This window comes from Lemur catta, chromosome 19 (genome assembly GCF_020740605.2).
Source record: "Lemur catta isolate mLemCat1 chromosome 19, mLemCat1.pri, whole genome shotgun sequence".
Taxonomy (NCBI): domain Eukaryota; kingdom Metazoa; phylum Chordata; class Mammalia; order Primates; family Lemuridae; genus Lemur; species Lemur catta.
This window is the reverse complement of record NC_059146.1, coordinates 24,130,993-24,155,422: the sequence shown is the minus strand read 5'-3', so window position 1 is coordinate 24,155,422 and position 24,430 is coordinate 24,130,993. Positions and strand designations below refer to the sequence as shown.

Below are 24,430 nucleotides of genomic sequence, written 5' to 3'. Positions count from 1 at the left end.
GGGCCCACCTGGACAGCCCAGGATGACCTCCTCCTCTCAGGGTCTTTAGCTTAATCACATGTGCAAAGTCCTTTTGGCCACAGCAGGTCACATATTCACAGGCTCTGGGATTAGCGAGTGGACGTAGCGGGGGTTGCTATTCAGACACCCCCCAGGACTTCACTGAGGGTGTCTTGTAATATGTGGCACGAGCACTTGCTAAGTGCCGCTGGCCCCAGGTTTCCAGGTAAGGGGTGACGCCCTATATGGCCCCAGATGGCCGCCTGGTGATGAGATAAGCCTGGAGCCGGGAGAGGTCCCAGGGCACACAGCTGGGAGCTGGCTTGCGTGAGGGTCTCCACGAAGCCTGGCACGAGGGGCCTGCAGGGGAGGGGTCCCTCCAGGCAGCCCCGTCATGGAGGGGTGTAGGGCGTTGGGGGAGCCCTGGGTGAGGAAGCCCTGTCCTGGCAGGGAGGTGACCGGGGGCCGTAAAGGCTGTTGGATGCTGGGTGAGAGGGGGATTTAAGGGGTGGGGATGAGGGGAGGACTGGCAGGAGGTCTGCTCTGGGGATGATGGGGGATCCAGGGGCAGGAGGAGGTGAGAATGGTGCCAGGGCTCAGGCCAGGTGACTGGAGGAGAGTCATCGTAGGTGGCAGAGGGGGCGACATGCAGGTGACGAGAGTGGGTGGCGGGAGCACTGTGTTTCAGGCAAAGGCCAGGAGGTGGGGTGCGGGGTGGGGGTGATGCTCACCCCTCGTCCCTCCCCGCTCCAGGGGTCTCCGGTGACTGGAAGAACCACTTCACGGTGGCGCAGAGCGAAGCCTTCGATCGAGTCTACCGCGAGCAGATGCGGGGGATGCCGACCTTCCCGTGGGACAAGGCCCGGGAGGAGGACGCCCTCCCGGATCCCAACCCGGAGCCCAGCCCCCAGCCCAGCCCCAGGCCCGGCCAGGCCTCTGAGTCCCCCCACCCGTGACCCTGAGAATAAATATATCACTCCTGCCTGCCCGGGTTCCTTGACGCGCCGTGGAGGTGGTGAGACGTGGGGGCCCGGGGGCTGGGGTGGGGACCCCCGCAGTCGCACCCCGGGCCTTGGGAGGGCAGGGCCTCTTCCAGAACAGGTGCCAGCTGGTCCGTGACTCAGGAGCCCCACCCGGAGGCAAAGGTGCTGCCGGAGCCCAGCGCTGGGCATCACTTGCCCAGGGAGGGGGCTGCCCCGACTGCCCGGTCTGAGGGAGGAGGGGCTGGGGACCCCGGGTCTGAGGGAGGAGGGGCTGGGGACCCCCGGGTCTGAGGGAGGAGGAGCTGGGGACCCCCGGGTCTGAGGGAGGAGGCGCTGGGGACCCCCTGGTCTGAGGGAGGAGGTGCTGGGGACCCCCGGGTCTGAGGGAGGAGGTGCTGGGGCCTGGACTCTAGGTTTGTTGATCAGGCTGACCATTTTCATGCCAAAATGCACATTTTATTCTGAGAATAAGGAAAGGGGAGCTCCAGCAGACCCACCCCCTTAGCGCCCACAAACAGTTCCACTGCCCACCCAGTCCCTCCCCATGGCCCACCCCTGGCAGCTGTGTCCCCACAACTTTCCAGCCCCTCATTGTTCAGATCCTCGACTCAGTTTACCCACAGCTCCTGAGCATGGTGGGTGCCGGGAGCGTCCCCTTTTGTTCCAGGGCTTCCCCACCTTGGCCCCCAACGATTCCAGCAAGGGGGCCACTCAGCCAGGCCAGGCCCCTCCCCAGAGAAGTCCGGACCCCCCAGCAGCATGCGGGCTGTTTAGGATCCGCAGCTGGTGGAGACTTCACTTCCTGCCTGTTTGGCATTTTCTGAACTGTGACACTGAGGTCCAGGTTGGGCACTGGGTTTGCCCAAGTTCTAGAACAAGTGAAAAAAGTCCCTTCCATTTCCCAGATACCAAGGCCCAACGGCGAGGCCAGCTGAGGCCCGGGGCTCTGAGCTGACATGTCATCCAGCTTTCCTCGGTGGGCAGCCGAGTGTGGCCCGGGCTCCTGTCAGGGCTGTCCCCCAAGTCCTGCGCGGGGGCCCCAGTCTGGCTGCCGGATGCCTCTGGGCTCTGGGAGTTTGGATGCAGCATCTTCACCCAACCTCCTCGGGCCTGGGGACAGATAGTGGAGGCGGCGCGGAGGGATGAGGGGCAGGGGACCACCCCAGGGCTGGGACCAGGCCAGTGGAGGAGGACGGCTGTCGGCCTCGGCCCAGGGGCCCCCTCCAGTGCCCCGCTGCCGCATCAGGGCCTTGGCTGGGGTGTCCCTGGAGCCCCAGGACTTCTGGAGCTGTGGAGGGAAAGAGGGAGGTGAGAGGAGGCTCCTGCGGGCTCAGAGTCACTGAGGGAGGGAGGGGGGAGTGGATGGAGGGGGCAAGAGAGGTGGAGAGAGATGGAGGATGGGAGGGAGGGGGGAGCAGAGAGGGAGGTGAGGAGGTGAGGAGGTGAGGGAGCAGGTCAGACCCGAGGGGAGGGGTTCAGGAGGGGGAAGGGGGCAGGAGGGAGATGAGAAGAGAGTGGGAGGTGAAAGGAGAGGGAGGAGGAGGGGTGGGGAGGAGGAGAGATGGGAGGAGAGATGTAGAGGAGGATGGAGGGAGGAGGATGGGGTCAGGAAACTCCGAAGGGGGATGAAAAGGCCCTTGAGCCTTTAGAACCAGGAGGGGAGTGAGGGGGTGCCCTGGGACCCCCAAACCCACAGAGGAGGTGAGGATCCATGTCCCCACCTGTGGCTTCGCAGCTGGGGAGGAACCAGAAGCAGCTGGCAGCTGCCCTGGGGGAGCAAATATTTGCCCAGGGAGTGGATGGGGGTGAGGGTGGCTTGGGAGCAGGTGGGGGCAAGGACCTTGCCCCTGCCCGTCCCCTCCCCTAGGTGCTGGAGCCTTAACTGCCAGGGCCCGAGGGAAGCAGCTCCCTGGGCACGGCTCCCTCACCCTCAGGGGAGCCTGCCTCCAGCTCCCACTTAGCTATGGGGAAACTGAGGCTGGGGGGGACACAGCTCACGGAGGACTGTACCCCAGGCCGGCTTGCACCTGGGTGAGTCCACCAGCTTCCCCCACGTGGCTCTGCTCCCACCCTCCCAGCAGCCCGCTTTGCAGCCAAGGAAGCTGAGGCTGGGAGAGAAAAAGTCGCCTGCCCGGCCCGAGTGAATTGGAACAGGCTCTGCCAGAACCCCTCGTCTAAACAGCTGGGGGATGGGGTGAGAGATCCCTCTGAGCCCTCCTAATCCCTTCCCTCTCCCCAGAACCCCCAAGGCACTCAAATCCGGGAAGCCGGGAGCAAGCAGGGCATTTAAAAGCCCCACTTGGGAGGCAGCCAGGGCTGAGTTCCAACCCCTCTCTGGCGCCTCAGTTTCCCCATCTGAGAAGCGGGTGGGTGCAGGGCTGTGATGACACCCACTTCCCAGGGCTGTGGCAATGGTTAAGCTGAACCCCCTCTGCACAAGTTCTGGGGTGGGGGCCGGCCTGCGGCAAGGTGCCTGCAACAGGTCGTTGTCTCCACCTCGGGCGAGTGACTTGACCTCTCTGACCCTCCGCTTTCCCGTCCATGAACACGGGCGTCATGAGAGTGTGGCCGCCCTGGCCTGGGATGAGGATGCCATGAAATAGATAAAAATAAATTCCATCTGGGGAATTTTTCGTTGTTATTATGATCATTCTCTTTCATTCATCCTCACGGAGTCCTAACCAAACCGAGACGGAGCGCCGTTGCTCAGCCCATTTCCTAGGTGCGAACACTGAGGGTCAGAGAGGGCAAGTCCTGGGCTCCGGCCCCTGAACTGCTGTGTCACGGCAGGATTAGCACCCAGGGATCCTGGATCTCTGCCCCTGCCACCCATCACCCTCTGCCCAGCATGCCGCGGGGTACAGGAAGTGGGGAAGGCAACTATGAGTTCGGGAGAGCAGGTCTGCAGCTTCCTGCCCCTGTGCTGGGAGCAGAGCCCTGGAGCCCGGCTGTGTGACTGTGAGCAAGTGCCTTCCCCTCTCTGGGCCTCAGCTGCCTCCATCCTGTTCCAGCAGCAGCCACTAGGTCTCACCTTGTCGTCGTCGCTGGAGCCCGACAGCTGGGACAGGCGGCTCAGGTCCCATAGGGAGCGGCTGGGCCTGGCCGGGGGGCCACTGGGGGTGCGGCCACGCTGTATGCTCCTTAGGATGTCACTGAGTGCTGGCCCCGGTGGGGCAGCGGACTCCTTCCTGTCTCCCTTGAAGATGTGACAAGCAGCCAGGCGCTGGGCCAGGGGGCCATCAGGTGGTGGAGGTGACGCGGGGGCCACAGAGCGTCGGTGGGCCACGCGATGCGGGCTGCGGGCCAGCTGCAGGCCCCCCCTGACGCTGACCAAGGGGCCCTGAGGGGGTGCGGGTAGGAGAGGCCAGGAGGCCGCGTACAGTGTCCGGAACTCAAGGCTGAAGGCATCGACGATTTCCCCGGTCAGCAGGGTCACCAGGCCTCGGTGCAGGCGTGCGTCGCTCCATGTGAAGCTGGGGGCCACGCAGTGGGGGTCAGGGTCTCTGCACAGCCCCAAGGGGCCCAGCCTGGCCCCCAGCTGGGTCCCAGGGTCGGCTGTCTGACCTCAGGCAAGTCCTGACCTCTCGGGCCTCAGCTTCCCCCTCTGTAGAATGGGAACAACCAAGTACCTACCCCGGAGAGTTGAGTGAGGACAACCTGAGTTAAGATACTTATAGTATCATCTGGAATCTGACCGCGGTACAAACCCAGGCTCTGCCCAGTCCCCACTGAGGACTTCACTACCTCAGTCTCCTCCTCTGGAAAGAGATGGGGTTAGTTTCCTGACATCCACAGGGACTGTCTTAAGACTCCACTGTCAGCTGGGCGCGGTGGCTCACGCCTATAATCCTAGCACTCTGGGAGGCCGAGGCAGGAGGATCACTCGAGGTCAGGAGTTCGAGACCAGCCTGAGCAAGAGCAAGACCCCCATCTCTACTAAAAAAAAAGACATAATCTGGACAGCTAAAAACATATATAGAAAAAGTTAGCCAGGCACAGTGGCACATGCCTGTAGTCTCAGCTACTCGGGAGGCTGAGGCAGGAGGATCGCTTGAGCCCAGGAGTTTGAGGTTGCTGTGAGCTAGGCTGACGCCACTGCACTCTAGCCCAGGCAACAGAGCAAGACTGTCTCAAAAAAAAAAAAAAAAAGATTCCACTGTCCTTGGACTTTTGGGCCAAAAAAAAAAAGACTCCGCTGCTTCCTATAATAACTGCCACTTATTAAGCGCTTGCTGTGTGCCAAGCTCTGGGCGTTCCTGCTCCGTGCCTCAGTCTGCTCATCTGTGATATGGACCTAAACGTAGGAAGATTCAAGTGGGGATCGAGCTCCCTGCACATGGCCAGGACTAAGAGCGGCGAGTGTAGGGGCCAGTGCCCTGCCTGTCCCCATTTTCACAGCAGTTATTTAAAGCATCCAGCATAGATCTTAGCACATACATCTTAGCAAGTGCTCAGTAAACGTCCTCTTCTCTCCCAGCCTCTTTGGGATTAAATGAACCCAAGCCTGAATCCTGGCTCAGGGACCTCAGACACGTCACTCTCCCTTTCCGAGCCTCAGTTTGCCCAACAGGAAAATGGGGTCACTGTGGAAAGTGTGAGGCTGAAGTCAAGCCCTCGGCGGGGCGGTGGGGCGGCGGGGCAGCACGCAGGAGAACGCACAAGCCCGCGGCCGGCTCGTCAGGGTGTTCAGAGCATCTTTGCCTTGGCAGGGTGGCGGAGTCCTCTGGATTGTGACACCCTTTCCCCCACCTGTGACCTCACCCTGAGCAGCCAGTGGGAACCCTGAGGGGTCTGTGAGGTCACCTCATTCCACTCCACAGACTCTTGTCTGGCAGCGGCTGCTGGCTCGTCTCTGTCCCTAAGACTCGGAGAGGGACACAGAGCAGGGAACCAAAGACATTCCAAGTGCTGACCCTGGGAGGCCCAAACAAGGGGCAAACGTCGCGTGGGTGGGGGCAGTTCCGGGAGGTCACTCATTCAGTGGTTCCAGGAGGTCCAAGAAGCCCACGGCCTGGCTCGGGCACCGTCTACGCTGCCAGGCCACCATGGTCCTCGGTTGGCTGCTGCTTCTGGTGATGACTCTGCCCCTGGGCACCACGGATGTCAAGGAATGCTTTTTCTGTGAGCTCACCGACTCCACACACTGCCCTGCCACCCTCATGCGCTGCGGCGAAGACGAGAACTGCTACACGGGCCACGGGGTCGCCCCAAGCACCGGTCCGATCATCAACAAGGGCTGTGTGCACTCCACCAGCTGTGGCCACGAGGAGCCCGTCTCCTACAAGGGCGTCACCTACAGCCTCATCTCCATCTGCTGCATCGGCAACCTGTGTAACGATGCCCCCGGCCACGAGGGCAGTCGGACAGCAGGGACCGCCGCCAGCCTGGCGCTGGGGCTGGGCTTGCTGCTTCCTCACCGCGTGCTTTGACCAACAGGGAGGGCAGGGCCTGGGACTGGTCTCCCCGCTCTGCCGCTCCCCGTGCCCCCACCTCCCTCCCCCATTAAACGGCCTGAGGCCCTGCACAACCTCTCGTGACCCTGGTTTCATCCATTCCAGGGCTGTCCGCCAGGAGCCCGGTGCTCGGTGAAGCACTCTCAGGCCTGATTTGACAGTGGGGGACAGTCCCTGGGTTTGGTCACACTACTGTATTCCATTGGTTCTTAGCCTCAGATCTTCTCACATTTTCATTGGGATGTTTCTTTCCATGGGTTACACCTTAGACTCGATGAAATGTGTTAAAAAATATATAACTAATAATAAATGACAGCTGACATTTGCAGAGCACTTTGGATGTTATGTGCCGGGCACCACTATCGCACCGAATCCTCACACCAAGCTGGGATGGTAGATTCTCTTCAAAACATCCCGGTCTCAGCGCTAGCAGTTCTCAAAGTGGGGGCAGGATCAGCATCAACTGGGCACTTTCTGGAAATGCAGATTCCTGGGCTCTGTCCTGGGCAGTATGAATGGAGAGGGGGCCCCCAAGCTGTGTTCTAACAAGTCCCCCTGGTGGTTCAGGTGCCCACCCGAGGGTGAAAACCACTGGGCTGGAGCAGTGGTTCTCAGCCGGCCACTCTGCTCTCCAGGGGACATCTGGCAATGTCTGGAGACTTTTTCAGTTGTCATAATTCGCAGAGAGGGTTATGGCGGGTGGCGGGGGTGTGATGCTACCCACATCTGCCGGGTTGAGGCTGAAGGTTCGGCTCAGCACCCTACCACGCACACAACAGCCCCCCACAACAGAGAATCTTCCAGTCCAAAATGTGTCTGCTACCTCTGTCGGGAAACCTTGTTCTAGAGGGACTAACCAAATCAGCCTGCTCTGTAGAGGGGAAAACTGAGGCACAGAGAGGTGAAGCACGTTGCCCAAAGTCACACAGCTAGCAACTGGCAGAGCTAGGATCTGAACCCAGGCTGCCTGGCCCCAGAGTCCACACCCCACCTCACCCCACCGTGGCGCGGTGACCCTGTGAGGTAGGTGCTGTGATTAAACGCACTTTCCAGATGGGGAAACAGGCTGAGAATGGGGGAAGCACCAGCCCAGTGTCTGAGGGCTCAGCAATGGCTGAGCCAGGGTTTGGGGTTAGTCGGACCCCGAAGAAAGGAAAGGAGGGACGTGAGCCCATCTGTGGGCCAGGCCATTTGACACCGGCTCTTCCTTTTTCACAGACATTCAGAGAGGTGAAGTTACTGACCCAGACAGAGCTTAGGCTCCAATCCACGTCCTCCTGGGTTTGAACCCTCAGCCGCCAAACTGCGGGCCCAGTTTTCCAGATAAGGAAACACAAGGTCAGAGAGAGAAAGACTTGCCAAAGCCACTCCAGGCCAGCAGCAGGGCCGGTGCCGGCACCCAGGCAAGCCTGGCTCCAGGCCCAAGCCCGCTCTGCTGCACGATGTCTCCTCTCCAGGGAAGGGTGTTTTAGACCCATTTTACAGATGAGGAAAGAGAGGCCGAGAAAGGGGATGCCAGCTGTTGTCTAGCACACTGAGGGAGAGTTGGGTACAGGACACCGGGAGGCGTCAGGGTGGTGGTGGGGCCATACCTGTAGGATCCTGAGATGACCCTGTCACCGTCAAGCAGCACAAACTTCTCCCGCACGTTACCGCTCACCTGCCGTCGCCAGCGACTCTGGAAACTGCAGCCCCGCACAACGCGGATGTCCAGGTTCTGGTGGGGAGTGGGGGTGAGGAGGGCACACCCCTGCTCAGGGGTCTCTTCAGGCTGGTTCTACCTGGGTGACCCATGACTCCGTAGAAGTGCCTGTCCCGGCTTCCCCAGAGCCTCAGGCATCTGTTAGAGACACCCCAAACTCAATGGTTCAAGACCCCGTGGGAACATCCACCCCTGCAGCCACTGGCATTAGATCTCAGGGACCATCTCAGCTGGTATCCATCTCATGACCTCAGACCCCCCCCGCCGCCCCGGAAGGCCCTGTCCCAGCTACCCCCAGGCCAGGGGAATGGAGACTCATGGGTCCCTCTGGCCCGGCACCTACCTCTGTAGCCCAGGGGTTCAGCCCCAGCTGCTGGGCCAGTGCCAGGAAGGCGGGCAGCTGCTGGCGGTCCAGGAGCAGGTAGACAGGTACCCAGCGGCGCGTGGCGGCCGCCACCAAGTCCGAAAGCAGGTCTGGGTCAGTGAAGACATCCATGACCACGGCCACCAGCTGGGGGCAGGGAGAGGGGATGTGGACATGCAGATGGAGCCTTGGGTTTGGGGATAATCAGAGGGTCTGGGGGCCCTGACGTCGGGGACTGGGGTATGGTGCTCTGAGTGCCAGGAGTTTAAGGGCCCGGCCTCCGTGGGGTGTTCAGGGGGGCTGAAGGGGAGCCGGTCGGTGCCTGTATGTGAATGAGGAAAAGGTAGCCCCTCCTGCAGCTCCCCAGCCCCGAACTGCTGGAAAACTGTCATTGTAAATCATGTCTACAACCAGGAACGGTGTCCCTTGATCTGTGACACTATGATGCCCAAATGTCCACGGCAGCCTGGCTCCAGGGTCAGTGGCTGGATGCCCTTGCAGGGCACTGTGGGTAGGTCACTGCACTTCTGGGGCCTCGGGAGTGTCCTGGGTGCTGGGGGTGGGAGGGGTGACCTGCCAGGCCACTGAGGTGAGCTTTGGGGTGCTGAGAACCTGGATCTTGCAGGCAGAATAAAGCAGTGGTGACAAATCCTGACCCACCAGCCAGACGGCCTGGGTTCAAATCCCCACTCAGCTGCTTACAGGCAATACATTTCACCATGCCTTGCCTCAGTTTCTCCATCTCCTCAATGGCATAACTGTCCTGCCCTCCCAGGGCTCTTGGAGGATTACGCACATTAACACAGACACTGAGACTGTGAGGGACAGAGCCATGGCTGCAGGGGACACCTGCACCCGCCCCGGGAGGCTGGAGAGCCCGGCCTGGTGTTGGCGGATGGAGGCGCTGACTGACACTGGGGGATCATAATTAGGTTCAAGGGGCATGGGGATGGCCAAGGGCACCCAGTTCTTGGGGAGAGGGTATGGGCGCCCAGACCTGAGAGGGGAGGATGAGGCCTGGGATCGTGGACACCTGGGTCCTGCAAAGTGTGGACTCCCGGGTTATAGGTCATGGGGGACGTGGACTCAGGTCCTGAGGGTACTTGTAAGTCCCGGGAGGACAAGGGAGAGACGCCTGGGTCCCAGTCCCAGGAGCTGGCTCGTGTGGATGACCAGGTCTGGGGAACGGACGTCCGGCCCCGAGGCACCCACCTTGTGGGCAGCCTGGATCTCCTGGCGCACCAGCTCCTTGAGGGGCGGGTGGCCCTCTGCAGGGGGCTGGGTATACAGCTGTGCCCGGGTGATACCCTTCCAGGCCGAGTCCACCGGCCAGCCCAGCCGCAGGACAGGCGCTGGCTGCTCCGACTGCCCGGGCCAGTAGGTCAGGCTGCCCACGTCCTCCTCGGTGGCAGTGGCTCCCTCTGCTGCCCCGCTGGGCTCCGGCTTGGCTACTGGCCAATCTTCAGCTGCTGCTGCCAAGCCCTGGACTTCATTCCCGCTCAGGAAGGGCCACAGCCCCTCACGCTGCACGCAGGCCTGGAACGCCTCTGCGCCCTGGCTCAGCAGAGCCTCCAGGGCCAGCCGCTGGCCCTCGGAGTACAGGAAGCCGGGGCTGGCCTCGGTCAGGGGCAGCACCCCAGCCCCGGACTCCTCTCCTTCCAGCGCTGCTAGCTGGGAGGCTGCCATTGGGGCCACTCGGGTAGGAGGACTATCACAGGCTGGGTCCCTGAGGGTCTGGCTGTCTTTGGGGGACTGACCATCTGGGGGTCTCCTGACAGGCAGATTCTATGTGGCCATCAGAGGCCTCCAGGGTGGCCCCATAGAAGTCCAAATGGCTCCCTGTGGCTGTCCCTGACTCACTGTCCTGACAGTCAGACTGCCCAAAGGACTGATCGCTGGATACCCCAGGCTGCTCAAACCAACTACCTGCCGGCCGCCAGCTACCACCATGCCTGGCTGGCGTCCCTCACCTTCCTGCCAGCTGTCCCTGCTGGTCAGGCTGACCCCCTGACACCATCTCCAACTGTGTGACCCATTAGAAGGTCATCTCTGCTCAGTCACACAACCTCCAGCCTGCTGGTCACACAATGCCCCTGGGGACCTTCAGCTGTCCTGCACTTGGCCAGGCTGACCACCCGCCTGCCCTGGCCGAAAGCCCGGCTGACTGCCCACTTCCAGGACACAGACTGTCTGCCTGTGTCCACTCAAATGTCCCTAACTGAAGGCTGCTTGTTTGCCCCTGGTCAACAGCAAGACTGACTCTTTTTGCCACTGTCTGGCAAACGCCGATTGCTTTTGACTGACAATCTCACGATCTGACCGCCGTCTCCAGCTGAATCTGTCCCGGGGAGTTTTTGGCCGGCCAGCCAGCAGGCTCAGCAGCTCTCACCGGCAGACTCTCCGGGACACGTCCCCATTGCACCGGCTCTCTCAGCCTTGGAGGAACACGCTCCAGCCCGAAGCCTCGGCGACCCCACCCCTCCCGTCAATCTGGAACCCTACTCCGCGGACACTCGTCCTCCTAGGCTGCTGCAGTGGAGGGTGACGTGCTCTATGGGGGTTTTCATCACTACGGAATTGGCCCGTGATCTCGACAGCCCATCTCGATTTGAGGGCACTAGCCAGGCACTGTTCCGCAGGTGGCCGCCCCTGGCTGTGTCCCAGCCCTTAGAGGTTTCAGGCTGTCCTCTGATCTGAGCCCAGCCTGGATTTCTGCCTAAACCCTACCTGCCAGCTACCCGCCCACTTTTTGGACAGGGGCCACTGTGTATCCCGTCCTGTCTGCCTCCCAAGCCTTAGCTGCCCCTTTGAGGCTCCACTCAACCTCGGGACTTTGAGCCGATTCCTGCAAACCGGCAGCTCCTCCTTCCAATCCCAGCAACCCAGGCGCTGCCTTCCTCCCGGCCACAACGAGGAGCCCTGCAAAGAGACGGAAGTAGAGCCAGGCCGGCCACCGCAGGCCCCGTCCATGTACCGGCTGATCCCTCTGCCCCCATCCCGTCCTTCTCTTGCCTTTTCAGAGGTGAGTACCGGGCGCTGGAAACCTCCAGCTTTTACTTCTATGGCTCTTCCGGCCCTCTTGCCTCATTCATCGCGCTGCCTGGGATCCGGGGAACTCAGCCCCTTGTGTAAACATAGGAGGGCCGAAGGACCGACCAACTCAAGTCTCTGGGAGGTCAGGGGCGCGGCTCTGAGCACACATCCATTGGGCACTGGCCCAGGGACCCACTGCCCGCCCCTCTACACTTCCCTGTCCAAGCCCTGCCTGCCCTCCCTAGCGACAGGGAAGGGTGCCGGGTCCTTTAATGGGGGGGTGGGGCAGGATTGATCCGAGAAGGAAGCAGGTGTCGGAACACCTGACACCTGGCTCTTTGGGAGGAGGCAGGGCTCTGATCCCAGGGGCCAGCCAGGGTCCAACAGGTGTGGTGAGGTCCAGACTCCATTCAAGTGCAGAATCCGCCAGAGGGCGCTTTCAGGCCGAGCCCCAGGGGTGGGGGATACTGCTCCCAAAGTCTGGACCCTGGCGCAACTGGCAGTCCCCAGACCAAATGCATTCTCACCTGCAAGAGCCAATCCCCCAACCCATCGCCCCAAAACACACAAAACCATCAGCATCCAAAATCTTTTTAATAAGAGTGGGGTCCAGGGTTAGTTTTTGTAGCCTCGGCTGGCCCGTCGGCCTCTGGCACGCTCGAACTTCCGGCCCTTGGAGCGGACATAGGGTCTGTGGGGAAGAGAGAGGGTGGCTGTCATATAGATAAAGACAGTGACACTTGCGCTAAGGAAGCAGCACAGGGCGCCTTGCTCAGCCTGAGAAGGCCGTCAGCTGCTGCAAAAGCTCGGCAGTGCAGGGAGCCATGATGCCAGGAACAGCTGATGAAGAGTCTGCCCCAGGACCTGGAGGGTCGCAACCGGAGCACCCACCGCAGGCTCCAGGCTCCCCCAGGATGTCCGGCCCCAGGGAGCCTATATTTTAACACTATCTGCTCAGGAGCTCAACAGTGCTCTAAGCTGAGCTCAAGAAAAAACTGGGTAAGACGAGGGGGCAGGAGAGTTCTAGGAGGCCCAAGGCTGACTGGCATGAGGAACAAGCAGCAGCTGGAAGGGTGGCCAGGCCTGCACCTGCAGGATGGGGTTCTGATACTCACTTGGTGTGGCTGTGTGGGGTTCCTGGGGCCTTGCCGAAATGCCGGTACACCTCTCTGCCCTTTCGAGGACCTGGGGAGGGGAGAACTGGATGAGATGGGGACCTGGCACCCAGCTCCTGCAGGAAGCCCCTCTCCAACTGACCCTCACGGTGTGGAGAGTGATTCGGGGTGGGAGGTGGGGTATGTGACCTCCTAGAGGTGGGAGGGTAAAGGCTGCCAGCAGCCACACAGCTCACTGTGACCCCCACAATGGGAACCGCTGAGCCTCACTCACCGGAAAGCAGGACGGTGCCACGGCCCTTGGGGGAGTCCAGGGCCAGCTGGTCAAAGGTGAGGATCTTGCCCCCAGCCTTGAGGATTCGGGTGCGGGCCCGGCTGCTCACACGCAGTGCACACACCTGGGGGGACAGGGCGGGCAGGGTGAGAATCCCTGCATGGCCACCCAGGGCTGCTGGGACTCACCACCCACTGCGCTGGCTGCTTGCTGGGCCCAGCAACACCACTGTTTACTACCAGGAGCTCCCTGGAGTTAACAGCAGCTGTTCTTAGCACTTCAGATCTAGAAACTCCTTTAAGACCCCAACTCTAAGTGTTACTCTGTATAAGGAAACTTAGACAAAAAAAGATGAAGGACATATTCAGGAGTGACAAATCTATACTCAAGCCTAGGCTAGCAGGCTCAAGAATGAGCACTATCCACAGTCTACAACAGGGAACAGGGTCCTCACACCACCAACAATGCCAACAATCCAATTCTAAAAGCCAGACACACACGATACTTGTCTCACGAGGACACGACAGTGTGAGGATGGACCGCAAGCCACCACAGCACAGCAGGTCTCAGGTCTGCAGACTCTACCGCTGCGCTTGTGCCCTTGACCCACGCCCTTTTAACAGTGTGCAAGCCCCCACCCCACTCACCTTCAGTTTGGGCACCTCCTGAACCCGCACATCATCTGTTATGGTCCCCACAACCACAGCAGTCTTGTTTTCCCGGCCAGGAAGTTTCATCTTCCGGATCTGGGAGGGGTGGGAGGATGCATGTCTTCAGTCCTGGTGTTTAAATCCAATCCCCCTGGTCTGGCACTCCCAGAACCAGGATTACTGTACCCCCTGAATAGGCTAAACCGACTCACCCCACTCAAACTACAACAGGCCTCATCTCACCTCTAGCTTGGGAAAATCTCCAGATGAAAAATGCAAGCACCAAATATTCAACATACGTTTCCCACAAAAGGATTTTAACATGTAAAACTCCTGTTCTATGACTTGAAGCCTCAGGGCAGTCTCATGAAGCCACCTTGACCATCCCCACCTCACTATGAGAAGGAAACAAGGCCCTGAAGCCAAGCCAGTTGCCCACTGAGCTCTGCACCCGGCACCGGCTGAGACAAGTCAGTGGGTGCTCAGATTGCTCCTGAGACCTCCAAGCCCACCCTCCCTCCCTTCCAGACAGATAAGACCCAGTGGCTCCCCAAGTCATCCTATGCTGCCTGGACCAGCCACTCACCATCCGGGAAAGGGACAGAGGTGGCCGATTGGTGCGACTCATAAACAATCTCTTCAGCACAACCTGGTTGAAGGTAGAGTTGGTTCGTCTGGCCAGAAACCTGTATAGCTGGAAGAATAGGGAAAAATTAAGAATAAGAACCTGGGACAGTCCACTTCCCTCACAACTTTCTAATGAAAGGACAAACAAATGATCATTTGGGCTAGAAGGACTTTATTGCTTTACCCCATCCCAGTGAATTCAAGGGAGAGAACCAGGCCAGGTCCCTCCTGGCCAAGGACCCAGAAAGTCCCCTCCCCATTCCCAACTTGTACAGTCTAAAAACATTGAAACTATGGGACAGAACCAGATGTGGGAGCCTGCCCCGCAGGCCCATGGTGCCAACACTAGAATGGAGGATCTGAAAGACAGATCTAGGGTGACCCTACCCAAAGATCTGAGGCCCCACACTCACCTTGACCAAAAGCCTTAGGTAAATGTCCTGGCTCTTGGGCTCTTTTCGACGAACCTTTCGGTCCTTGTTGTGGCGGATATCGACTCCCTGCAGGGGTGAAAGGACAACCATGGACCCAGTTCTGAATCAGGCCATTTACCCCATAAATGTTCACAATTATTACTTACCTCCAAGACTGAGCTGGGCCCCAAACTCTTGACACACCAGCTCAATTCCCAGGTCCACCACTGGGAGACCCTGGACCACAACTGACCCCTCCATAAAAAGCAGATATATACAAAGCCTTCCCCACATGGCACAGTACCCGGCAACACCTTAACAGAGTACCCAAATTAAACAGTAATGGCAACAAATCTTTGCATGCCCTATCTCCTTCAATCTAACAACTCTATCAGGTAGTTTGTTATCTCCACTTTAAAGTTGAAAAGCCCACCATTCCCACTACTTCCCCGCCCTCCTTTTCTGAGTAAATGAAGTTTTTCAGATTGTCCTGATAATTGTAAGCAACTATTTAAGCATCAATAATTCCCACTTACTTAGCAATTACAGTTTGAAAGACCCTGTGATGAGCACTTCCTGTTATTTCTTCCTAAATGCGCAAACTTATGAGAGGAGATTACCATGTCCCCGTGAAACGACAGACACGGGAGCACAAGCCTGGAAAGCAACACAAGGTGGGCAGAGATGTGAGACTTAAGCCCGCCTAGTTCCAGAACCCGGGTACTTAACTCTCGACCCTGCCCCCAAGAACCCAACTTTCCAGACTACGAAGTGACAGTCAGGAAAGGCAAGTGGTTAACAGTGGCTGCAGGGCCAGCCACCTGGGTACGAATCCTGGCTCCGCCACTTCCTGGCTTCGTGACCCAAACCATATCACTTAGCCTCCTAGTACCTCAATTTGGTCATCTATTCAATGGAGACGATAACGTAAGTAGACAGGAGGAGCCAGAGGCTGACTCTGATCCATCCCTGGTCTCCGAGCTCCCACAGTAGCCCCCGGCCTTGGGAGTTGCCTCCTTCGGACACTCGCGGAACCCCTGCCTCCCTCCGGCATGCCCCCAGCCCGAGATCGCGGCGGATGGCGGCGGATGGTCAAGCCCTGAACACCACAAAGCGAGCTCACCATGATGGCGCCTCCTGCTCCGCCAGATTCAGAAAGAGAGAACCGGCCCGGAATGGGCGGGGAAAGCCTTCAGAGCGTGGCGGCGTCGTGACGTCACATGAGCGCGACACGCCGCTCTACCACTCTCCGGGCTTCTCTGTGGCGAGTTGGATGACTGGCCAGATGGGCGACAACAGAATAGGGCGGAGAAACAACCAAAGAGGAAGCAGCGCAACGTCAAGGAGGGCAGGGCCTGCACGTCGGGGGCCTCTCTGGCCCTACCCAGGTACTGTTCTCTATAGTTTTCCGGAAGAAGGATTTGGGAGCGAGTGAGATGCGTGGAGCTAGGAGGACTCGTCGCACGGTGACGCTCTGGCCCGACGCCGACGGCCTCTCGGTGACTCCCGGAGGACCCCGCGGGCCGAGTATTGGAGGTGAGGAGGCGGGGCTGGCAGGGCTAGGCCGGGCCTGGGAAAACCTCTGACCCCACGCGTTGGGCGTTTCCTTACCAGGTTCACCTCTGCCTTATCTCGCGCTTCACTTCCTAGGCGCAGCCGCAGCTTGCAAAGTCCTACTTGAGGTCTAACCTGAGATTTTCTTGCTGCAGCTCAGTTTGTAGCACCCTGTATTTAAACCTTTTTGGTTCAGCTTCTACCCCTATCCCCAGACGGCTCTTCCCTGACCCCTCCTCAGCCTCCTTCACCGGTGGGCTGCTTTTTCCAGCCAGAAAGTTTCAACTGGCCCAGCAGTTTCGGTGTGAGGGATGTGCACGGTACTGTAGCTCAGAGAAGGCACACTGAGGCCCAGGTTTGGGGGATGGGGTGGAGGGGGGATGGGTAAACAACTCCTGAAAGGGACAGGAAGAGAGGCCTAGTGGAAGAGAGACAGTTTCAGAGAAGAGGAAGAATGGAGACCCAGTGGGTTGGGGAAATGGAGGCCCAGAGGGTGGGAAGGAGACCTAGAAAAAGGGGGGAGATGGAGACCCAGGGAGAAGTAGAAACATAGAAATATGGTGAGATGGAGCCTTGCCAGGCTGTGACGAAATTCAAATCCTGGTCCTGCTACTTACAAATGCTGTGACCTTAGTCAAGTCACTTAACTTCTCCGTGATCTTGGACAAATCACCTAACCTCTCTGGGGCTTCTTTCCTTATCTACAAAAAGGGATAATAATAGGCCTGGCATGTAGGGTATTTTTCAGGATTATGTAGGTTAATAAAAGTGCTTAGGTCAGTGCTTTGCACATAATAAAAGCTCGATGAAAAGTAGCTGTCACTCCTATTACTAGCACTTATTGGGTGCAACAAGATGGACTGGGTGGGGCAGTGATGGAGCTGACCTCTTTTTTCCTTCCTCAGGGAGGCCCTTGTCTCTTGGTCCTCAGGCACAGTGAGCCTGTCAGGGCCTCCTGCAGTTGGCTCTTGATGCTCCTACTCAATTACCTCTCCTCCACAGAGCCAAAGGCAAGGCGTGGACAGTGAGGCCTGACTCCTTGCCCGCGCCACCCTCCTATGACATAAGACCCGGGGCCAGGGTCCTGTTGAAATAGCAGAGAGAGAGCCAGCACATGAATGGACACCTCGAAGCAGAGGAACAGCAGGACCAGGTAAGGGCCCATCTGACAGCCAAGATCATCATACGGTGGGAACACCCCATCTGAGGCCCTTCTGTCTGTGATCTCACATCTTCTCTGTTTCACAGATAGTGGCTCTGAGGTGGAGAATTCAGGGCTTCTCAGAGGTCACGAAGCCAGTCTATCTCCCTTCTTTTCCTCCTCCTCCTTTCTTTTCCCTCATTTCTGTGACTTGGTCTCTGTGTTTGAGTCTTAGCCTCTTTGGTCAGTGTCTCTGTCTTTTTTTCCCCCACAGTCCCAAGCTTGGTGTGTCCCTGTCTCTACCTCTTTCTCTTTGCATCACCTTGGCACATATCATCTGGTGCTGTTGCTACTGTGGGTTGAAAGCAAGTTACGTTGTTTGGGATTAAGTGAACTTCTTCCTACATTTGTTTCTTTCTAGTGACCTCTGTCCCTATCTCCTGCTCTCTCTGCAATTCTGTTTCTAGATTTCCTAATATATGCTTACCTTACTTTCTTTCAGTTTCACCATGTCTTTGCCTCTGTGTGTCTGTCAACATCTTCACTTTTTCTTTGTGTCAGTTCCTCTCAGCCTCTGGGCTTCCAACATACTCTACCTCCCTTACCCTTGATCTAAAGGTCTGTGGCAGATACTGTCCCCCTCTCCCTTTGTGTCTCTGACTTGCCATGTGACTGGATCATTCACTGGGCAGATGTTTATCTCGTGCTGCCTCCAGGCTGGTTTGAGCCTAAGGTAAATAGCTTGTGATGAATGAGCCTCTTCTCCCTGGTTTTCATTCCATAAGCGTCTGTCTCCGTCTGTCCCTGTGTCTGTCATTTTCTGGGTTTTCTTGGGGCCTTACTTTGCACATTCTCAGTCCCACTGTTTTGGTCTTTTCGTCTGTGTATCTCTGCTTTTCCCTGTGTCTCTCTGACTCTGTAACTGTCTGAAAAATAAACACTTCTCTCTTTCTCTGTCTCTCCCCCCAACTCTCTTATTGCCTCTGACCCTGCTTCTCTGGGTCTCTGTGTTTTACTAACTCCCTTTGCATGTCTTTCGGCCTTTGTTACCTACGGTATGGCCTCCGCCTCTGCAGTTAAGGACCTCCTCCCCCACGCCTCTTTTCTTTCACCAACGCGATGGATGGGACAGGCCCACTTGCTCTCAACAAAGATGGCGGCGACAGCGCCGCGACGCCGTCTCTGCTGCGTGGCTGCCCTTACCTACGATGGCGCCGGGTCTCGCTAAGCGCGATGCCCCGCCCAGTTCTCGGGCTCTCCCGCGGCCGACCCCTGTGCCAAGCTCGCGAGTTGGCTATCCCCGCCCCCCTCGTGCTCTTATTGGTGTGACTCAGGCCGGTCGCACGGCCATTGGCTGAGCGGATGCACACCCTCCTCCCACCCCTAGGTTTTATGGGGGCGGTTGGTGCTGACTTGAGGGGCCGCCTGGAGGAGGACCTGGCGTGTGAGGAGGGTGCGGGGGTCGGTGCAGGGACTAGAGTCGGGGGACTGAGGGGTCGAGAGGAACAGAGACGCAGGCCCGGGACTGGGATACTCGGGGTGGGAGATGGAAATGGAAAACGAGGACCTGGACTGAGGGATCCAGGGATGGAAACCCAGGCCTGGGACTGGGTTCTGGAAATAGAGTGGGAATGGAGGCTCGGGACCGAGGGACCCAGGCACAAAGACTCAGGCCTATGGATTGGGGACCAATGGATGGTGACCCAGACCCAGGTCTCGGGTACCCAGGGACAGAGACCCAGGCCCAGGACTGGAGGACATCTAGGGCTCTGTTCTTGAGCCTGATTTGAGGTTCCCATAAGGGGGCCGGTGCAAGTCAGCAGACACCCTGGGCCTGCAGAAGCCACCCAGGGCACTGGGGCAGAGGTAGTTCTGGAGGGTGAGTCCACAGATGGGGGTGTGTTTGGGCTGCTCTGGGCCTGGGGAAGGTGAGGGGCAGGACTGGCAGGTGGCTGGGTGGGGCAGTGAGGAACAAAGGTGAGCAGAAAGGAGGAGGAGGAGAAGGAGGCAGAAGCAGGGCAGAGGGCAGGGGGAGGGAAGGGACCTCAGTCCCGGCTCCCACCCGCTCCCTGGAGAGCAGGCGGCCAGACACCCAGGTCAGTGCTCAGGGACCAGCTCTTGGCCCCTGCCCCTTGCAGGTGCTTGCATGTGGCTCCTCTCTGACTGACCCCTTCGTCCCTCTGTGTCAGCTGTCCACCGCTTAGTCCTTTCTCTCCAGCTGTCTACATCCCTGCCTCCTGCCTCTCCTACCTATTCTCCCTCTGTCTGTTGCCTTTCTCATTGGAGTGAGAAACTCTTACTCTCCTAAGTATCTTTCATCGTCCTGGATTTCATCTTAATGAAGCTGTTTGTCTCCTCTCAGTGTTTCTCTGGCTCTCAGACCTTAATCCCTCCCTTGTTTGTGTCTGAGTGTCTAGCTGTTTACTCTCTGCACCTGGAGGTGACTCCGTGTGTGGGGTGTCTTTCTCAGTCGTTGCATGTTTATTTCTGTTTATGTCTCCACTGTCCAGTCCTCCTCCTGTGCCTTATTTTTGTCCAAAGCCCTTCTCATTGCCCAATACGCTATATACTTTACTCCTGTATCTTGCTTTTCTGTTTTCTGATTAGAATATAAACCCCATGAAGGCAGGGATTTTTTTGTCTGTTTTGTTCCCTGCTGTGTTTGCAGGGCCACTGGCACCATGATTGCACATAGAGGGACCTGAATCATTATTTGGAGAATACATGAATGAACGTTTACATGCCTAGGTCTCTGGGCCCTTCAGGATGCTGGCCTTCCTGCCCAGCTGACCTCTGCCTCACATCCTCGGGGTCTTCCCCACACTTGTCTGGGCCTGTCTCTGGTGCTCCTGTATCACCTGCCACCGCCCCTCATTGTCTCCTCCTGTCCACAGGCCCTGCCCCTTCCTCCACCTGCCATGGGGGTCCTGGACTCTGACCCCTGCCCTCCTCCCTTCCCACAGAAGCCGGACCAGGAGCTGACTGGGAGCTGGGGCCACGGGCCTAAGAGCACCCTGGACAGGGCTGAGGCCATGGCCCCGCCACCACCGCCATTGGCTGCCAGCACCCCGCTCCTACATGGCGAGTTTGGCTCCTACCCAGCCCGTGGCCCACGCTTCGCCCTCACCCTCACATCGCAGGCCCTGCACATACAGCGGCTGCGCCCAAAACCTGAAGCCCGGCCCCGTGGTGGCCTGGTCCCGCTGGCTGAGGTCTCAGGCTGCTGCACCCTGCGAAGCCGCAGCCCCTCAGACTCAGCAGCCTACTTCTGCGTCTACACCTACCCTCGGGGCCGGCGTGGGGGCCGGCGCAGAGCCACCCGCACCTTCCGGGCAGATGGGGCAGCCACCTACGAAGAGAATCGTGCTGAGGCCCAGCGCTGGGCCACTGCCCTCACATGTCTGCTCCGAGGACTGCCGCTGCCTGGGGATGGGGGTGAGGTTCTGGGCAACCGCTCTTGTCCTAGGGCCACCTTGGTGTCTCTGCAGAACTCCCCTGTGGGCATCTCTGTCTCTATTTTTGTGTGTGTCTGTCTGTGTGATGTGTTTCTCTGAGTCCACTGAAAGAGTGATACACAGACAGGGATGGGCTACAAAAGGAACAAAAACACAGGCAGAGAGAATGATTCATAGCTGCTGCTCTCTTGCTAGATTTCTGTGTCTGTCCCCTACCCCCTTTCATGAGTCTTGACAACAGGAGCTATCAGGGGCTCCGGGGCTGGTGAGAGCAGCAAGCTGAGACATGATCAGTCCCCACCCAGAGTGATGGGTGCCAACAGTGGCCTCCTAGGGCATCTCAGGAGCCCAGAGGTGGCTCTAATCCAACCTGTGGAGGGTCAGAGAAGGCTTTTAGACAGAGCTTCCTGCCCCCCCCCCCAGGGTCCTCAATTGGTGCAGGAAGGTACAGGTTGGAGGCTCTGGTGAGCTTCCTTGGTCCTCCAAGGTCCTGCTGGCTCCCTGGGGCCCCTAGATGGTACAGTGAGGGGTGGAGGAACCTGATCCCGGGGAAAGTGGGAAACAGCTTCTGTGCCCTCCTCCACGTGGGTCCAAGGGGCATTTGGTTTCACATCCAAGCTCTGCCTTTGTCTCAGCACCTGGGAGAGGCGGGTGGGGCTGCATACCTGGGCCTGACCCCCAGGAGAGGGCTGGGAGAGGAAAACTGCCAGCAGGCTCTAGGTGCCAGCCCCCCACCCATTCCTTTAGGGGCTGTTTGAAGGGATTGTTTCCAAGGTGAGGGGCCTGGGTCTCTGGCCTCTGTAGACCCTACCCTCTCTCCGCAGAGATCACTCCTGAGCTTCTGCCAAGGCCACCCCGGTTGCTCCTGCTGGTCAATCCCTTTGGGGGGCGGGGCCTGGCCTGGCAGTGGTGTAAGAACCACGTGCTGCCCATGATCTCTGAAGCTGGGCTATCCTTCAACCTCATACAGACAGGTAAGGGCCGTGTCAGGATGGGAGGTCGGGGCTGGGGGCTAGGACTCCTGAGTCCCAGGGAACAAAGTGGTGGGTGGGACTCCTGGCTCCTGGAGGGGTGGGTGGGACAGCCTGCCTAACTGCCTGGTTTCCCACATTAGAACGACAGAACCACGCCCGGGAGCTGGTCCAGGGGCTGAGCCTGAGTGAGTGGGATGGCATCGTCACTGTCTCAGGAGATGGGCTGCTCTATGAGGTAGAGCAGGAGTACCCTTTCGCTGAGCCCTGGGGGACTGCCCAGCCTGGGACCAGGACCCAGGCATCTGGTCTCCCACCCTCCAGGTGCTGAACGGGCTCCTAGATCGCCCTGACTGGGAGGAGGCTGTGAAGATGCCCGTGGGTATTCTCCCTTGTGGCTCGGGCAATGCGCTGGCTGGAGCAGTGAACCAGCGTGGGGGGTAGGTCGGGGGCTCCTGCTGGGGAGGCTGAGGATAGCATGAGGGGAGGGATGAGCCCTCCTGGGTAACAGGGACCCCTACCACTCCCCCTCAGCCAAGTAAGCCAGTTTGGCTGTAGGATGCTCCACCCCCAGCTCCTGGGCATTTTTACCTAGCATGTCCCCAGCTGTATCCCTAGAGTCTAGAACTGGGCTTGGCACACTGAGAGCACTCAATGAATGCTTATGGAATGAAAGAACTGACAGGGGGCCTGGCCCAGTAAAAAGAGTCTACCTGGAGGTGGCCACCCGCTGTGGTGAGCTCAGGGCCCTGACCTCCCTGGTCCCAGCCCATCTGCTTCCCTGCCTGCCTGTGTCTTTCTGCCCCTGCCCTGCGTTCTGCTCTCACCCAATCCCATCTGCTCTTTCCCACTGTGTCTGTCCTTTGGCTGTGAAGGTTTGAGCCAGCCCTGGGTCTCGACTTGCTGCTCAACTGCTCACTGCTGCTTTGCCGGGGTGGCGGCCACCCGCTGGACCTGCTCTCCGTGACACTGGCCTCAGGTTCCCGCTGTTTCTCCTTCCTGGCTGTGGCCTGGGGCTTTGTGTCGGACGTGGATATCCAGAGTGAGCGCTTCAGGGCCCTGGGCAGTGCCCGCTTCACCCTGGGCACAGTGCTGGGCCTTGCGACATTGCACACCTACCGTGGACGCCTCTCCTACCTCCCTGCCACTGGGGAGACTGCCTCACCCACCCCCACCCATGGCCTGCCCCGAGCCAAGTCAGAGCTGACCCTGGCCCCAGACTCAGCCCCGCCCATGGCCCACTCACCCCTGCATCGATCAGTGTCTGACCTCCCCCTGCCCCTGCCCCTGCCTAAGTCTGCCCTGGCCTCCCCTGGCTCGCCTGAACCTCTGCCCATCTTGTCCCTCAATGGTGGGGGTCCAGAGCTGGCTGGGGACTGGGGTGGGGCTGGGGATGCTCCTCTGTCCCCGGATCCACTGCTGTCCTCACCTCCAGGCTCTCCCAAGGCAGCTCTACTCTCACCTATTGCGGAGGGGCCCCCAGAAATTCCCCCATCCTCTGGGCTCCCGCCTCCCACCCCTGATGCCCCAGTAGCAGTGTCTACCTGGGGCCCACCTGACCACCTGCTGCCTCCACTGGGCACCCCACTGCCCCCAGACTGGGTGACCGTAGAGGGGGACTTTGTGCTCATGTTGGCCATCTCGCCCAGCCACTTGGGCGCTGACATGGTGGCGGCTCCCCATGCACGCTTTGATGACGGCCTGGTGCACCTGTGCTGGGTGCGAAGTGGCATCTCGCGGGCCACACTACTGCGCCTTTTCCTGGCCATGGAGCATGGTAGCCACTTCAGCCTGGGCTGTCCGCAGCTGGGCTACGCTGCGGCCCGTGCCTTCCGCCTTGAGCCGCTTACTCCTCGCGGTGTGCTCACGGTGGACGGGGAGCAGGTGGAGTATGGGCCGCTGCAGGCGCAGATGCATCCTGGCCTCGCTACTCTGCTCACTGGGCCTCCTGGCTGCACTGGCCTGGAGCCCTGATCCCAACCAAACTCGGAACCCGCCGGGGGCGGGGCCTACATTCCAAGGGGGCGGAGCCTGAGCTAGGACGTAAGGCCTGGCTGCCAAATTTGGGGCGGTGGCTCCCACGTGCAAGGGCCCTGGCCCTATCTCAGGATTGTGCCCGTCCTCAGGGGACCCGACGTGACGCTGGAGAGTGGTCTGAGTTCCAGGGGGTGGGTGTCGTCATGGTTAGAGATAGATGGGCTCGTCCCCCAGATAGTGCCTGACCGAGAGGGTGGGGCCTGGCCTCTGAGCTTTGGCCGCCCCTAAGTCAGCCCTGACCGCCCCCCCCCGTCCGGCTCGTTGAAGGCCCGGGCGGCTGAGGGCGGAGCCTGTCTTAAGCGTCGCCCATTGACGGTGCCTGGAATGTACGAGCCGGGGGAGGCCTTAGTTAATTGGCCAGTCAGGGCCCGGGTCTCGCCCTATCCACTCCGGTGCCTCCACTTAACTGGCCAATCAGCCCAGGAGGGGCAGGTTCCCCGGGGCCGGCGCTCGGATTTGCACTAATGTCCCTCCCTCCGCGGGTGGGGGTGAGGAAATTCATATCTCTTGTTCTGTCTCATGTGCGTCCCTCCTCCCCAATCTAAAAAGCAATTGAAAAGGTCTATGCAATAAAGGCAGTCGCTTCATTCCTCCCAGACCTTCTGCCCTTCCTACATATGACGGCAGCGCCTGCCTTTTACAGACAGCAGCCCGGATC

The 24,430-nt window shown here is 59.2% G+C and overlaps 5 protein-coding genes across 11 annotated transcripts in view; 3 read left to right on the top strand and 2 right to left on the bottom strand.

Annotated features, from left to right (window-relative positions):
* The window catches only part of SULT2B1 (sulfotransferase family 2B member 1), a 36,575-nt gene extending 35,593 nt beyond the window's left edge, over window positions 1-982 (top strand). The window contains exon 7 of the mRNA XM_045531264.1: window positions 754-982. Within this exon, the coding sequence (XP_045387220.1) occupies window positions 754-956 (203 nt within the window). The 3' untranslated portion in view covers window positions 957-982. The remainder of the gene's footprint in view (window positions 1-753) is intronic.
* Window positions 983-1,497: 515 nt separating this feature from the next.
* On the bottom strand, window positions 1,498-11,608 carry FAM83E (family with sequence similarity 83 member E). Its single transcript, XM_045531259.1, has 5 exons — window positions 9,715-11,608; window positions 8,482-8,649; window positions 8,029-8,153; window positions 4,015-4,456; window positions 1,498-2,271 (listed from the first exon to the last, which is right to left on the bottom strand). Exons 1-5 carry the CDS (start codon window positions 10,186-10,188, stop codon window positions 1,990-1,992), a joined length of 1,491 nt encoding a protein of 496 aa, XP_045387215.1. The 5' UTR covers window positions 10,189-11,608; the 3' UTR covers window positions 1,498-1,989.
* On the top strand, window positions 6,000-6,462 carry SPACA4 (sperm acrosome associated 4). The gene has a single exon (XM_045531262.1). It carries the CDS (start codon window positions 6,029-6,031, stop codon window positions 6,410-6,412), a length of 384 nt encoding a protein of 127 aa, XP_045387218.1. The 5' UTR covers window positions 6,000-6,028; the 3' UTR covers window positions 6,413-6,462.
* Window positions 11,609-12,110: 502 nt separating the features above from the next.
* On the bottom strand, window positions 12,111-15,872 carry RPL18 (ribosomal protein L18). The gene is made up of 7 exons (XM_045531261.1): window positions 15,738-15,872; window positions 14,615-14,701; window positions 14,161-14,268; window positions 13,572-13,670; window positions 12,925-13,048; window positions 12,651-12,720; window positions 12,111-12,226 (listed from the first exon to the last, which is right to left on the bottom strand). Exons 1-7 carry the CDS (start codon window positions 15,738-15,740, stop codon window positions 12,151-12,153), a joined length of 567 nt encoding a protein of 188 aa, XP_045387217.1. The 5' UTR covers window positions 15,741-15,872; the 3' UTR covers window positions 12,111-12,150.
* Window positions 14,508-24,368, top strand: SPHK2 (sphingosine kinase 2). Of its 7 annotated transcripts, none has more exons than XM_045531251.1 (7): window positions 14,508-16,150; window positions 17,171-17,321; window positions 20,273-20,744; window positions 21,589-21,738; window positions 21,879-21,973; window positions 22,060-22,175; window positions 22,611-24,368. In XM_045531251.1, the coding sequence occupies exons 2-7, from the start codon at window positions 17,283-17,285 to the stop codon at window positions 23,707-23,709; spliced, it is 1,971 nt and encodes a 656-aa protein (XP_045387207.1). In that variant the 5' UTR covers window positions 14,508-16,150; window positions 17,171-17,282; the 3' UTR covers window positions 23,710-24,368. The 7 variants fall into 7 exon arrangements, with proteins under 7 accessions (XP_045387207.1, XP_045387210.1, XP_045387209.1 ...); XM_045531254.1 differs by having other exon boundaries at window positions 16,141-16,228; XM_045531253.1 differs by lacking the exon at window positions 14,508-16,150 and adding an exon at window positions 16,241-16,488.
* Window positions 24,369-24,430: the final 62 nt, after the last annotated feature.